Source organism: Barbatula barbatula, assembly GCF_947034865.1.
Source record: "Barbatula barbatula genome assembly, chromosome: 18".
Classification (NCBI taxonomy): domain Eukaryota; kingdom Metazoa; phylum Chordata; class Actinopteri; order Cypriniformes; family Nemacheilidae; genus Barbatula; species Barbatula barbatula.
The window spans coordinates 7,989,587-8,004,282 of record NC_136781.1 but is presented as its reverse complement, the minus strand read 5'-3'; the positions used below and the strand labels follow the sequence as shown (position 1 = coordinate 8,004,282).

Sequence of the window (14,696 nt, the reverse complement as noted above, 5' to 3'; positions counted from 1 at the left end):
GGAGCTGAGACCGTAATAATATATCATTAGATAATACATATTGTCTTATTAGCATATCTAAAAGTGTATATAAACAAACCGTTTGTGTCAATAACAAACAATTAGAATGTGAGTTACAGTATAAAAAGGAAATCAGTCAAAAGCATCTTAAAAACAGTTCTTATTTTTTTTATTTTATTCACACTCAAGTCATTTTATTTAAATATGATAATCTAACCACAGAAGAGGATGCGGTTTAATTAAAGCAATATTTACACAGCAAGTCTTAGACTTAGATTTTTCTCATAGATGCTGCTTTGTAACTTAGGTTTAATAATGTTTTTTATTTCAAATTAACTGTAAAAGTAAATGCTGGCACTATATACATGAGAGGCACGCAGTCTCGATTTGTAGTTTTATTGGGTTTGTAGCTATTATTAGGCTATTAATAATAAAAAATAAAAAGTAGCTTTTCATATGAAACTGAGGGAATTTTATAAATATATAGGCTTCATTATTAATTGAGGAATTTCAATTCGTTGAGCGTATTCAATAACAGTTGTATTTTTATTTAAATTCATTCACATTATTGGGTTCTTCTGTTCTAAGTTATGTGAACAGTTTTTATATAAATTCTTGTTGTCCATACACTTTTGTAGATATATATCCTTATTGTACAAGGGTTCACTGTAGTTGTGTTTATGGTCATCGACTTTTACATATTGAAAAGCAAATCCTTGATGATCCCGACAAGGTCCTGAAAGTTGGGCCGTTCATCTGGTCTCTATAAAGAAAAAGAGGGTAATGATTTTGATATCATTTTACATATGCAAATATAAACTAATGACAGTTTTAGTTCACTAAGTGTTTGCACTAGTTTGTACCTCATGCCAACAGCTCATCATTATGGAATAAACTCTCTCATTGGCCATTTGCGGGCGATAAAGACGCTGACCTGCAGATATTTTCTCAACAATCTCTGTGTTGTTCCACCGCTCATAAGGCATTCTACCCAGAGTATAAACCTCCCACATCAAAACACCTGTGAAAACAGTTATGCAAAGAGAAAAGTTAAGTAAAGAGAAAATGAAACTATAGTTTTGACAAAAGGTAAAGGTGACGCACCAAATGCCCAGATGTCTGACTTGCTGCTAAACTTGCAATAAAGGAGGACTTCAGGTGGAGACCAGCGAACGGGGAACTTTGAGCCCGCCGAGGATAAGTACTCATCATCCAAAACATACCTGTAATTACAGAAGGTTGCTTAGAAAGACAAGGATTTCTCTGTTTTAAAAACGCCTAAGGTATCATAAACAAGTTGTAAGTATATTTCGTGCATAAAACTGTCTTACCTTGACAATCCGAAATCTGTCACTTTAATGGTTCCGTTTGAATCTACCAAACAGTTTCTAGCAGCCTACAAACAAACGTAAATCCATATAACATCGTATTTTTATTTTCCAGTTAACAAATATTTTAGTTTTACGTACCAGGTCTCTGTGAATGTACTGATTTGCCTCCAAGTAAGCCATACCCTCACTGACATCTTTACACATCTCAAGAAGCATAATACCAGTGGGGTGTTGCAGCCCGGGGTCCCGTACGTAGTCCAACAGACATCCATTAGCAAGATACTCAGTGACTATATAAATGGGTCTTTGTTTTGTGCAAACACCATAGAGCTGAACCAGGTTTTCGTGACAGAGTTTCCTAAAAATTATACAGGCAATTTAAAATGGTAAATACGCAACCTTAGTCTGTGAAAAATAACATAGAGCACTTTTCCACCATCGCACCAAATCGTTCTCTGTGCCGATACATGCCAACCGATACGTAAGTGGTTTTATTTTCCACCGCTGGGCTGATGATGGAAATTGTTACAATGTAAACACAAACGCTTCACGCGCTGCCTTGGTAACACAAGAGACTGAGCTAAAATGCCTCTGGACGTATTCTTCACCACGATTCGGCACGATTGTCTAATTTCGAGCCGAGAACCATTTGTAATCGTGCCGTGTCGAACCAGTCTCACGTGGAAACATAACTGTATCCGTTTCAGACTGTGCTTAGAATGTTTCGGCACGATGGTGGAATAGCACCCATAGATGATCAATAATGCACTGTGGCTGTACTTACATCATGACCTTAGCCTCATCAATGAAGTCGTCCTCAGACATTGAGCCCTCTTTTACCATTTTAATGGCCACATCATGGCGGCCTTGCCACTTCCCATATTTCACCACACCGAACTGCCCATTTCCGAGTTCTCTGATAAACGTAAGCTGTCGAGGATCAATCTCCCAGCCTCCTGGAAATAAAAAATAGGACAAAAAGAATGATTTTAAGCAATTCCTTTACAGTGAGATTTTTTATCAGTTTAATGGGAACTCACCATAACCCAGACCTGCCGTAGATGGAGCATGCTCAGTCCGGTTTGACACGATGTGTTTAAGTCTGCTAACCAGACCTGACATAGATACATTCATTTTGATTAAGCACTTTTACACTCATAATGTCATATGTATTTGTATATGAGTACAAATGGTAAAAATGTACCCGCTGCATTGTGCTGATGGTAATTGATAAGCTCTGGGATGGTGCTGAAGTTGTGGTTCTCTGCTAGATAGAACTGATCTTGTGCGGTGACGCATATGTTGTAGTGTCTGCAGTTGCCAACAGTGTCGCTGGAAGGAATGAGAAATTAGTGCCACTTTACCTTTAAGATGACAGCGATATGTTCAATCCCTCTTACACAGAATTTGAGAGAAGTCCTTCAAAACATTACATCGAAACTGTGATGGGGCTCATCCAAGTTTTGCATAGTGGGTTGGTTTTGATACATTAACTCTGAAGACAGATGCTATAAATTAAACTTACCCACCAGCCTTGGTTAACACAGAGACAGTGTATTTTCCAGTAAATTTGCCAGAATCTCTCACTAGGAAACCACCGTCTTTATTCTGTTTTGAATGACAATACAGAAGAGTGATTAAACAGGGTATAGTATATATATTGAAATGTATATAAACATTTTTTGGATAGCAAGCATGGCTCTGTACTCACTTCTGTTTTTAATAAATTCTCAGCTTGACTACGGTTAATGTTCTTGCAGTACCAACTACGAAAAAAGCAAATGGCATATTTTGTGGTTAGACTCTGTGTATAAAGTTATTTAAAATTGATGTCAGCTCACATCTACTTACTCGCATTTCTCCAATCCATTCAAGGCCTGAGCAATATAGTTACTTGGAATATATCCTTCATTTCTGTAAATAGTGATTAGCATGGGAATGTTAATGATTTTCATATCTGAGAGGACACATAAAATAGACACAACTAATTGCAACGCCAGTTCCACTTGACTACCTTAAGCCCACATCCTGTAAAAATGTAATCTGATATGCAAATAATTTGACAGCTGGGTTCATAGAACACATTCTGACATTTGTCACGTTTAGATCTTGATGTCTATCAGTGTTGAGCAAAGGGATTGCTTGAACTGACATTATGTTTAAATGGTAACTTGCTGGAGTGTGTTGACAAATAAATGTGTGATAAGCGCAGTCTCTTACCCGTATTTATCTCTAGCTCTAAACCAATTGGGATCATTGATTTCTAAGAGCGTGTACTCCTCATCTTTCCTCAACTCCAAATCGTGGGACGCCATTGGTGTGTATTCATATTCAGCTATAACAGTCATGCCCACGCTGAAGCCTATGGGCACGGGTGGTTGGGGGGGCAATGGCCGGGGCAACTTTTCCTAAGGCAGGAAGGTAACATAGATCAGTTTTCAGGAGCAAATCTGACGTCATGTACATTTTGGAAAAGATGATTTACTGACCTCTTCAGGTGTAGGTGGGAGTGGCTTTCTGCAAATACTCTTCTTAAACTCTTCAAAGAATTTTATACAGTTATGGAACAACATGAGGGTAAGTAAATGGTGACAGAATTTTCATTTGTGGGTGAACTATACCTTTAAAGTCCCAGTGAAATAAAACATTACAATGCCCATTTTTAAATGAAATTTTGCAGTGTTTATTGTAAATAGTTTATTCATGTGGGTCATTCTCTTTTTTAAATGCGTGTGCCCTCATGATCTTTAGTGTGCCCTCATGATCCCCTTCCTGTAATGACTATCTTATATGACGTATGTTAGACGGCTTGGGCGGAGCAACCGTTAACTCCTCCCCTTCAATTGTCAGTCTGGTGTCAGTTCGATTTCAAAATGCAACGGCTGTTTTTATACATCCAATCAAATCAATTCGCAGAGAAAGATGAAAGTCACGCCCATTTTTTTTCTCTTTAGAAATTCCATTTTACTCGGAAATGCATCAAAATATGGAAGTAAAAGAACGATTGCAACTTACAATTCACGGGGACTTTATGTTAAAATGGCAAAACAATGCTGCAATTTTGAACCACAAGAGTGTTAATGTATTTTTTGCTGCCTCTACAGACCTCCATTTTTGCTCTCCAGCACTCGGCAACCCATAGCCTGTTTAACCTCCTGCTTGCAACACTTCCACATGCCATCTTCCCAGAAACAAGGATGGTACTTCTGCATCAGGTCCTTGTTGGACTGGACCACTTTAAAACAGGTGTACAGAAAGTTATTAACATTAAACCAATACTCGATTTTGCATAGGACACATATAAGTTAAGGGAAGTCTTTATATTTATTTCCTTATTGTTTCTGTAAATAAAGCCAATATAACTGTGGCTTAATTTGAATGCTGGACTTGATTAACATACTGACCGTTCTTTAATTCCCGTATCCACTGCTTTCGAACTTGGTCTGATTTGGCAAATATATACAGGGGACCTTCGTCATAGATTATCTATGCAAAAAAATCAGAAAATCTATGGTTTGAAACAAGATTTGAGCTAAGAAGTTACCGAAGAACAGTGCAGTTTTCTTTTGTCTAGTGCATTTACAGAGTCAGCACCTGTTGAGCTCTGTGGTTCCTCTGATTTCAGACTCTGAAGAGACAAAGTTTCACTTCTGCACGGTGATTCTCAGCTGGTTAAAAGCCTAAAAAAGCTTCTACTCTATCTGTTTAATTACCTGCCTAATAATTATTTCTACAAATGTAAAAGATCTTATTATAGTGGCTATGTTAGCATATATTTACAAGATAACAAACGTTATAATAACTATGGACAAATAATGAACATACACATGTATTGTTAATGTTTTATTCTTCACACAGACCCACCTGAAATGGGTAGAGTCGTTCAGGAGGTGTGGTGTCATCTGGTAACACAATCGCTACACATTTAATCTTCTCGGTGTCCACATAACCCTTAAGTCCTTTCCTTTTCTACATAGTGAATAGGAGGGTTGTGTTATTAAAACATCCACTGTTGTATGAAATTCGGACAAAGTTTTAACATCCTGGAACTTTGGTCAGTGGTTTGGAACAACCTATTCAAATCAAGAGCTTTTTCCAAAACATCCTCCCACACATTCACACGTCTCCCAGTGAAACAGAATATATTTTAATAGCATTGCTTACCCCTTTATCAACATCGTAGTCATAATATGAGATCTTATCCTGTGTGAGTACAAACAACCTCTCTTTGAAGTTTAATGGTGAAGTCTTCTTCTTTTGCTGAGACCGTTTTATAAAAATCTCCTCCAGAATGTTGTCTGACATGTTCATTTAAATCTGATGTAATCTTGAGGAAACAAAAAAATAATAATGTGTTATCCTTGATGAACATTAGGATTTACAACCATGCTGACATTATCTATTACTCAGAGTGATGACTTCTCTATTTTGTGATATCGTATTTTTTAATCTAGATGCTTAGGAAGAATGCTACAAATGAAACTGCTTAAATCAATTTTATTTAATATGATTTATAGTTGTTTCCACTTCGTGGAACATGATGTTTTGTTTTCTAAAGTTGTGAAATTTAACATGTAAGTGTTTGGTTTATAAAGAAAATGGATTTTAAGACAATTTGTCTGCTGCACAGATACACAAAATGTTAGTGTCTTCTTTTTCTTTAAATACATTTAAATGACTGTTTTAACTTTATCGTACATCCTGGTTTTCCCTGTTCAACAGATGATTAGGATTCATTTGCATGAACCCTCCTGTATGAATGATGTCTTTGTTGCCAATATTTCCTCATTTATATCAACCATTTCCTTTGAATATTTCTTCCTGCTCTGGTCTTATGGCCAACCCAAATATCAAGTTCTACATACTCCATACTTCCCATCTGCAATCCAAAAATTAAACTGCTTATTAAACTGCTGCTGTGGATTTAAAACATCAGGCTACTGCACAATGACCCCATTGATTCCAGCTAATGGGACAGCATGAAAGTATGTGTTAAGAAAAAACATCAGCATTTGTAAATCATTTAACGACCTTGTTACAGAGCCCTTTAGGCTTTAGAGTTTGCAGTTTGTAATCTCTGTCTTGGTTTTGCAAACTTTAGAGGCTAATGGAAGAATATTTTTCTTTGCGTATAAGGACAAGTTTTAGTGTAAAGACGCATTTGGTAGTTACCTCAATAATCCTCCAATCTCAATATGTTATGTTCCTCATTGCTTTTAAATCCTCCATATTAATACGCTTGAACATCAGTTATCTTATGTAGTTGTTAAATGCTGAGTTGTCTGTGTGGTAGAGAAGCTGAAGTGCCTATTTAAAACCAACACAGCATTTCCTGGTTTCTTCTGCCGCCACAGAACCAACCTCTAGTTTAACACTTTCAAGACGTTTCTGATAAAAAGCTTGACAAAATTACAGCTAAGATTAAAGCTTAATATTTACAATGCACAGTTGTTGACAAATCACAATGTTTTAAATAGACTCTTTACCAGCATACAGTAATAACATTGTTGAGTTGGTATGTCAGGCCTGCAGTGTAACACGCTTTGGTTTCACCAACTTTGTTTGACGTGTAAACTTTTCAAAGGCCTGGACTTAGAAGTACTGACACTGTTGAACTTAGAGGGAAGTTGCATCAGTGTTGTGATACAGAGGAAGGGGAAACTCAATGTGTATCGGCATCAGTATGCAGTACGACTCAGATTAATACTGTTAAGCTTGTCTCTGTTTCACATCAAGGGGATTTTCATGACAGATGTTGCACAAACCCAGAACATCTATCTCTTAGGAAGGGCAACTTGCTGTAATACCAAACTATATATAAAGGATTACAAACTGTTGGGCAATCTGGGTCCTAATTTGGGATCAAACTGTTTACTGTTCTTTGCTTTTTTATTATGACTAATGTGGGAATGAATGTTTGTAATACATTCTTCGAAAACTAAACATAAGATTGCTGCCATACTCGCTTAGTGGTTTTGAGTTCATTGAAAGTGTTGTTGTGCAACAGGAACCATCTAGAATGTCCAGTGTCTATAAGGTTCCTGAATGATAAGTATGTTGTGCATTGCTGATGTTAGGGGGGAGGCGCTTGGCAAAAGATAGAGTGCTAAATTACACCACAATTTATCTACACCTCTGTGGTTTCATACTAATGGTTCGCTTGTATATTTACTCTGCTTTTTATGTAACAGGCTTAATCTATATTACATTATTTCGAGCATGCTACTAAAGTTGCTGTTGCTTTGGCTTGCTGTGAACTGTTAGTGTGTCATATGGTGCGAAAACGTCTTTTTCAGTGGTGCGTTCTCCATGCATGTATTACACATAGAATTGCAAAAATTAAAGTATCTGAACAAAAGATGCATTCTATCTAAAAGCGAATGCTTACACAGACCTGCCTGAAACGCCTCGTGTAACCACACCCCCACAAATCTACGTCAGTTCGTGGTATGATTTGACTAAGACCGCACAAATGTATACGCACGTAAGGTGTAAGTACCTGTCAGTACCAATGCTTTGGAACTTGATGTTCCAAATATGGTAAGAGGCGTTACATTTCCGTCCACGCTTGCAGTTTTCCACCAATCACTAAGAACTGTTTAATTGGCCAATCATAGCACACCTCGCTTTTCAGAGCGAAGAGCTATGTAAAAAATCTGCGCGTTTCAGAGAGGCGGGGCAAAGAGGAGATACAAACATCCATGGTATGTGGATAATACGTTTTTTAACCTTAAATCGTGCTTACACATTGCATTACATCTAGAACAAAAGATAGGAACAGAGTTAGGGTAGGAGCTTCATTCTTACCATAATACTTTTTGTGATTCACATTGTACTAATTCATATGAATTAGCCACTTTGATAAACACTAACAAATGCCTGGGACATCAGGCTATTTAATTGTGCTCTAGGTCAATGTAAAGCACAAGATGCTAGATATGTGACAGTTATACTTATATAAAACTATATCTTATTATGCATTTAGCCTTATAATACGCTGTCTAAAAGAATTCATTAGAGCACGTTTGCCTACTTTTTCTTAGTCTTCAAGTAGTCAAAATGTATTTTTTGTTTTTATGTGAAGCTAAATTAAAATGTAAGTCATTTGTTTTCATATATGTTTCCTGGGTATTTTTTTTTTAACCTGGCTATACATTCTTCTTGTGATTTTTAGTTATTTTAGATGAAAGTGGCTTCCTAAATATAGGCTAAAGATCCCAATTCATATAATCTAAACCTCCTTGTCTATCACTGCTATAGAGGTTCCTATATTCCAAATGGATAAATGCATAAGGGCAATTAGTAATGTATTTATTTCTGAGTTTTAAACTATTATTGCACATGTAGGCCTACTTTTATTCTCTTGGGTATTCCCTTGTAACACCTTAATTTGCATAGAAGATCAATTTATGTTGATTTAAATGTTGATTTGCTTAGAATGACCATGAAACAAGATGGTTAAACAGTAAAGAGGGTGCGAAGAGAAAAACACATTTAGTGTTAAAAGGAAACACTCTGAAAAGAGCTAAAATGGAATAGTTACGACCATTTTACTATCGTGGAGTGTCTCTCCTTTTTGCTTAAAATGTTAAGTGGCTTTTCACAGAGCTCATTGTTTTTGTATAAGAGCAAAGACAAGTGGGTTCCTAATTATTCACAATAACTTTGTTTGATGAGATGTGTTTCTTTCTCTTCAAGTAATAGTAATAACTTAACTCAGTGTCTACAAAGTGAAAATCTAATTACAGTTTGCACTAATCTCTGGCAAATTAAACCAATATTGTCTTTAAAAGAGGGACCCAAGTTTTAAACTATTAAAGACATATAAGAAGTCCTTTTATTCTCTTGGGTATGTTTACAATTGTAGGTCAGAACAAGACCCTTAGTATTCCCTTGTAAGAGCTTAATTTGCATAGAAGATCAATTTAATACAGTGCTGGAATGTTGGTTTGCTCAGAATGACCATGAAACAGGATAGTTAAACAGTAAAGAGGGTGCGAAGAGAAAAAGCACATTTAGTGTTAAAAGGGACCACCCCAAGAAGAGCTCAAATTGAATAGTTAAGACCATTTTTCTATCGTGGAGTGTCTTTTCTTTTTGCTTAAAATGTTAAACAGCTTTTCACAGAGCTCATTGTTTTTATTAGAGCAAAGACAAGTGGGTTTCTATTTATTAAAAATAACTTTGTTCTTTGATGTGTGTTTCTTTCTCTTCAAGTAATAACATTACTCAGTGTCTACACAGTGAAAATCTCAATAGTTTGCACTAATCTCTGGCAAATGACAATAATTTTGTCTTTAAAAAAAGAGCCACAAGTTTTAAACTATTAAAGACATATAAGAAATCATACCTCTTTTTTCTCCAGTGTGATCTGATACCAGGGTGAGATGAGTTTCAGACGAAGAGCAACTTGATAAACTTGACACGGAATGTGATCAGCAGTGGACCAAACTCCACCCTATCACAGGACTTCATACCCAGTTCCCCTTTTGCTTCCTGCTCATTTTCATACTGACGCTCATGCAGGGCTGTGTTAACAGTTTCACACAAATATGGTGACACTTGCATGTAGCCCGAGTCTAATAACATCTCTGATAGACAGTTTGAGAAGGGAAAGGTGCTTAATTTGAAACATGGCTCCTTTAATTAAACAAGATTATTAATCAAACTAATTACTAAAATATTTTATATTATTTTAGCTATGTACCAGGGCTGTGCCAGAATATAAACAACACTATTATAATAGTTCAAAACACTCATTTGATGTTCTGAGGAAAGACTACAATGACTCCAATAATAACATTTTTTATTATTTATATTGGTTTAATTGTCATATGGCGCAGGATGACAAAAATGAATTTGGCACTTAACTACGGGATAAATAGGCACCTCCTACCTCCAAGACACATGGCGGCGCTATAGCGATCAGTGGAAAATCGGTTACATGCAATTTATGCCGCATTCCAGCTCTCCAGGCACGTAGACGCGTCCGCCATCTTGGAACGGTTCACTGATGAGACTCACCGACTCACTCGTTTCTCAATTCCAAGAACGCAATTTGTAAAAATCAATCAGATAGAGTGCAATCCAACTCCCAACCTATTATTTGTTAAATTAAAAATACATTTGATATGTGGCTTATGAGAGATCTAGTACTCAAAGGTGTGACTATCTCGAATGACTATCATAAATATTTCTCTCAAAGGCTTTGGATGTCCCCAAATCATTTACAAAAAAATGTATTAGATATTTTATTTTCTGTGGAAAAACAAACCTATACTATGCAACTTGTAATCAAGGGGGCTTGAATGTAATTGAGTTTCATACAGCTGATGTAACTTTCAAGTTAAACTATAAAACATTTGACTAAAAATAAAGACAAGATATGGTATATAATTCCAAACCTTACATTTTATAAAGTTCGGCGGCATAGATTTTTCCTAAAATGTGATTTTGATCTAAATAAACTCCCTTTTCAATTATCTACTTTTCACATTGGCTTCTATTACACAATTTAACTCCCCACAAACAATTAATTTAGATCAAAAAATCATATGTTAATATGTAAACCCGGTTTTGAGTTGATGTGCTCAATATATTAGTTTTATTTATTGTATAAAATGAACTGTAATGACACTTAATGCACATTATTGCAGAAATAAGTTTGAAATAAGCCTTAATATTTAAACCAGTTTTTAAGTCATATCACAGGATGTCATCAGGGTTGCTTTTGATTGGGTTGACAGTGAGAAGTGTTGTTCCTGTAGGATTGACTTGGACCCCCACCTTTGACCAAAGTTCCTGGACCCCCATTTCTTTGTACACGGGCAGGATCTGTGTTACATTGCACTTAGGACTGCAGAGCTTCCAGCTGGGTAGTGTTGCCACTGAAATGGTGAATCTGCGTGGGCCACCAATCTCCTGGCTGTTAATCACTGCCAGGGCCAACCTGTCACCTGACATGGGCCGTTCCCACACCTCAAAATTGTCAGCCTGTGAACAGAGTCGAATAACACAATGAAGAATATTGAACTTTTGACGTTTACTCAAAAGGAAAACACAAAGTGTTGGGTATGATGCTTTACCTTGAAAGTACGATATCCCTGCTTGCCCAGAGGGTCCTGGCTGATGGAAATGATCTGTTTGTTTTGCAAAAGTTCTTTAGCTTTGGGGCAGATCTTTCGCAGGTCATTGGACATCAGAAGTGGGGCAGCCATGATAGCCCACAAGGCCATCTGAGTCTGCTGTTGATCGTGGCTCAGGCCAAAGTTTCCTATGATCAGCTTGATATATCAAAAGCAAATATATTTATAGTGATCAATTTACAACTCATGTAAATACAGGTTTGTGGTTTAAAAGTCAAACTAGCTCCATATATTCAGCTGCTTAGCATAAAGGAACAGTTCAACCAAAAATTTTAATTCTGTCTTTATTTACTCACCTTCAAAATGTTCCAAATCTGTATAAATGTCTTTGTTCTGAAAAGCAAACAGTTCTGGTACACTTTTGACTACCATTGTCATTTTTCCTACTATGGTAGGCATTGGTGGCCAAGAATTATTTAGTTACAAGCATTCTTCCAAATATATTTTTCTGTGTTCATCAGAACATAGACATTAATACAGATTTGGCACAAATTGAGGGTGAGTAATTGATGACAGAATTACATTTTTTGGGTGAACTGTCATTTTACATTTTAGGCATTTTGCAGACGCTTTTATCCAAAGCGACTTACATTGCATTATCCTATACATTTGTTTCTAAGTATGAGCAATCCCCTCGGATCGAACACACAACCTTGGTGTTGTTAACGCCATGCTCTTTCCAGTGAGCTAAAGGAAAGTGTAAAACTTTGTTAAACTATTTTAAAAGTGTTAAACTGTTTTAAAAGTGTTAAACTGTCTCTTTAATGTCTACAGATGATACGCTTCATACCATGTCAGGGTCATTCCAACTCCCAGGTCCTGCCACTGGGACCAGGAGCTTTTGTTGATCAGCTGTCCAGTCCAGAATGCCTTTCACACTTGTCCACTGGTCATAGATGTCAGCGTAGTTTCGCCACTGGTTACAGGTTTTGCGAATTGCTTCATAATCAGGCTCGGATGTCATGAGGAGTATCAATAATTATGAAAATTATTTCCATTTGATTTGGTAAATGATGGTGTCACATTGTCAATTGTAGTGTCACATTGATCAGCATAATAAATAATGTATAACTGCATGCCTCACCTGTTGATATTGCCACTCATATAATGGCCATTCACAGGAGTATACAATACTCCTACCCGTCTGGTTTAAAGCTCTTGACATGTTTATGTAGCCTAAGAAACATTCAATCAAATTCACGTTTATTTGTATAGCACTTTTACACTTTACAGTTTACACTATTGGAAATCAGCTTTACATCAACATCAACAAAACAATTTCTTAGCACAACTCATGAGCGTTGTGGTATAACTGGTATACCTTCTCCAAGCTGATGCCAGTCAGGCATGTTGCATCCATCAAATTTTAACAGATCTACGCCCCACTCTGCAAAGGTTTTTGCATCGATGTCATAGTAACCCAAACTCCCAGGGAACAGTGCACATGTATATGTGCCCACATCGGCATATATTCCCAGCTTTAGACCTCTGGCATGAACCTGAGAACACAACAGTGTAACATGAATTAAAAATGCAACTGTAAATGTCATTGTAATTGTAAGAGTGGATGGTGTAATTTCAAAACACAACACTAGTAGGCGATCCATATCTGTCAGAAAGAATTGAAGCACTTTACTTAATGCACCTTGTTACAGAATGTAGTGTTCCCGTGATATTTGACTAAATATACAGAATGATTTTCCAAATAATGTGAATAATAATTCAGACAATCAAATTCTCTGAAATGTGTATGATATCGCTGTGTGATGAGTAACCTGAATATTTACAGGCTTTGAGCGACATGAGGGTGAGCACATTTACATTTATGCATTATGCAGCGACTTACATAGCATACAAATGTTTTTGCAATCCCCTGGGATCGAACCCACAACCTTGTCATGGCTATTGCCATGCTCTAACCACTAAGCTACAGTAAAGCTACTCCTGGTACCTCTTAATGGTGTCAACACACTCACATAATCACCCAACTTTTTTATTCCACTTGGAAACCTCTTGGGGTCTGCTTGCAGATGCCCCTGGGCATCCCTTTTGTGTGAGGGCCAGCAGTCATCAATGCACACATACTCATATCCAGCATCCTTCCAGCCCTCCTTCACCATCACATCTGCCATCTCCATGAACAACTCCTCTCTGCCAGGACACACAAGGCCATAGCGGTCAAACGTCTGCCTACCGTATGAGACAGATATTCTTTGTGTGCCAACCAGCACGTGTTCTCAACAGTAGCCATAAATACCCTTTCCTTTCATTGCTCTTCTTTAGTACTATAAAACTAATGTGTTCTCACCTGTATTTAGATGTCTGTTTTTCTAATGCCGAATTCACTTAGTCACCATAATTGTCACTGTCGTCTATTTAATTTAAAACCTTTATGCGTATCAATTTTGTGTTACTATTTAGTGTATATATATTGTTAGTTGGGCAGTGAGTGTATACATCATTTATGGATCACTATACTAAATGAATACCGTATTTATGAAAGGTGGTACACCAAACCTCAAGGTACTTTAACCCTAATGAAAAATAACTCTAATTTAAAACAGAACTATAGTTTCACTATGGTATTTGTAGTAAAACCAGAGAAACATGAAATGTACTGTTGTCTCTATAGAATCATAGTTTAACAGAGAATTTTGCAGTGGCTGTACTAAGAAAAAAATCTAATGGTAAAGAGAACGGATGGTTACTACACTTTCACTGAAATAAGACTGTGGTTTATTTTCTTATAGGAAAGAACGTCATCTTGGATATGTATTGCATTGGGAATAATTTATTTGTAACATATTTAAGCATACAAAAATCACGGACAAATGGACAAGTTACATTATATTACTCATATTAGATCTCAGTTTTCACTATGATAAAATAAAATTGTCAAGGACTATTGCATTGTGGGTGGACGGTCTTCTGGTCAGATGCTCACCTGATGCAGTTTTGAGGGTCCACGTCACAGTTGATGTTGCACATGAATCTCTCCCAGTGCAACCAGCCCATCGGTGGAGTTAACGCCAAACCGTTATCCAGCGCCGACGATCGGGTAAATAACGCCACAACCCCTATATAAACTATATGTAAGACACGCATCGTTGGTTTTTATTGATACATTACTTCATATGACACAAAAGCAGAATCACTTCCGTGTTGACAGAGCGCAGCAGTCGCTCAACGTGACGTCACGCACTATCCCTATTTCAGGAGT

The 14,696-nt window shown here is 36.9% G+C and overlaps 2 protein-coding genes across 3 annotated transcripts; both read right to left on the bottom strand.

The window, feature by feature from the left end:
* Nucleotides 1-142: 142 nt before the first annotated feature.
* Nucleotides 143-9,839, bottom strand: btk (Bruton agammaglobulinemia tyrosine kinase). Its single transcript, XM_079480594.1, has 18 exons — nucleotides 9,682-9,839; nucleotides 5,496-5,658; nucleotides 5,196-5,300; nucleotides 4,736-4,817; nucleotides 4,438-4,566; nucleotides 3,821-3,870; nucleotides 3,552-3,739; nucleotides 3,183-3,245; nucleotides 3,043-3,097; nucleotides 2,857-2,939; nucleotides 2,536-2,663; nucleotides 2,372-2,446; nucleotides 2,116-2,287; nucleotides 1,470-1,689; nucleotides 1,332-1,396; nucleotides 1,105-1,223; nucleotides 864-1,021; nucleotides 143-763 (listed from the first exon to the last, which is right to left on the bottom strand). The coding sequence occupies exons 2-18, from the start codon at nucleotides 5,640-5,642 to the stop codon at nucleotides 695-697; spliced, it is 1,908 nt and encodes a 635-aa protein (XP_079336720.1). The 5' UTR covers nucleotides 5,643-5,658; nucleotides 9,682-9,839; the 3' UTR covers nucleotides 143-694.
* A 283-nt stretch (nucleotides 9,840-10,122) lies between these two features.
* On the bottom strand, nucleotides 10,123-14,696 carry gla (galactosidase, alpha). Of its 2 annotated transcripts, none has more exons than XM_079479309.1 (7): nucleotides 14,421-14,696; nucleotides 13,453-13,627; nucleotides 12,798-12,975; nucleotides 12,561-12,652; nucleotides 12,267-12,428; nucleotides 11,417-11,614; nucleotides 10,123-11,324 (listed from the first exon to the last, which is right to left on the bottom strand). In XM_079479309.1, exons 1-7 carry the CDS (start codon nucleotides 14,579-14,581, stop codon nucleotides 11,037-11,039), a joined length of 1,254 nt encoding a protein of 417 aa, XP_079335435.1. In that variant the 5' UTR covers nucleotides 14,582-14,696; the 3' UTR covers nucleotides 10,123-11,036. The 2 variants fall into 2 exon arrangements, with proteins under 2 accessions (XP_079335435.1, XP_079335436.1); XM_079479310.1 differs by having other exon boundaries at nucleotides 10,907-11,324; nucleotides 12,267-12,392; nucleotides 14,421-14,666.

Bases quoted from the DNA above. Each gene is read 5' to 3' on its own strand.
- btk (XM_079480594.1), bottom strand. From the start codon at position 5,642: ATGAACATGTCAGACAACATTCTGGAGGAGATTTTTATAAAACGGTCT. The intron at 2,288-2,371 runs GTGAGTTCCCAT...TTTTATTTCCAG, and splicing joins TACGGCAGGTCTGGGTTATG to GAGGCTGGGAGATTGATCCT. The intron at 1,022-1,104 runs GTGCGTCACCTT...CTGTTTTCACAG, and splicing joins GTCAGACATCTGGGCATTTG to GTGTTTTGATGTGGGAGGTT.
- gla (XM_079479309.1), bottom strand. From the start codon at position 14,581: ATGCGTGTCTTACATATAGTTTATATAGGGGTTGTGGCGTTATTTACC. The intron at 13,628-14,420 runs GTGAGCATCTGA...GTGTCCTGGCAG, and splicing joins GACCCTCAAAACTGCATCAG to AGAGGAGTTGTTCATGGAGA. The intron at 11,615-12,266 runs GTATGAAGCGTA...TGATATATCAAG, and splicing joins GTTGGAATGACCCTGACATG to CTGATCATAGGAAACTTTGG.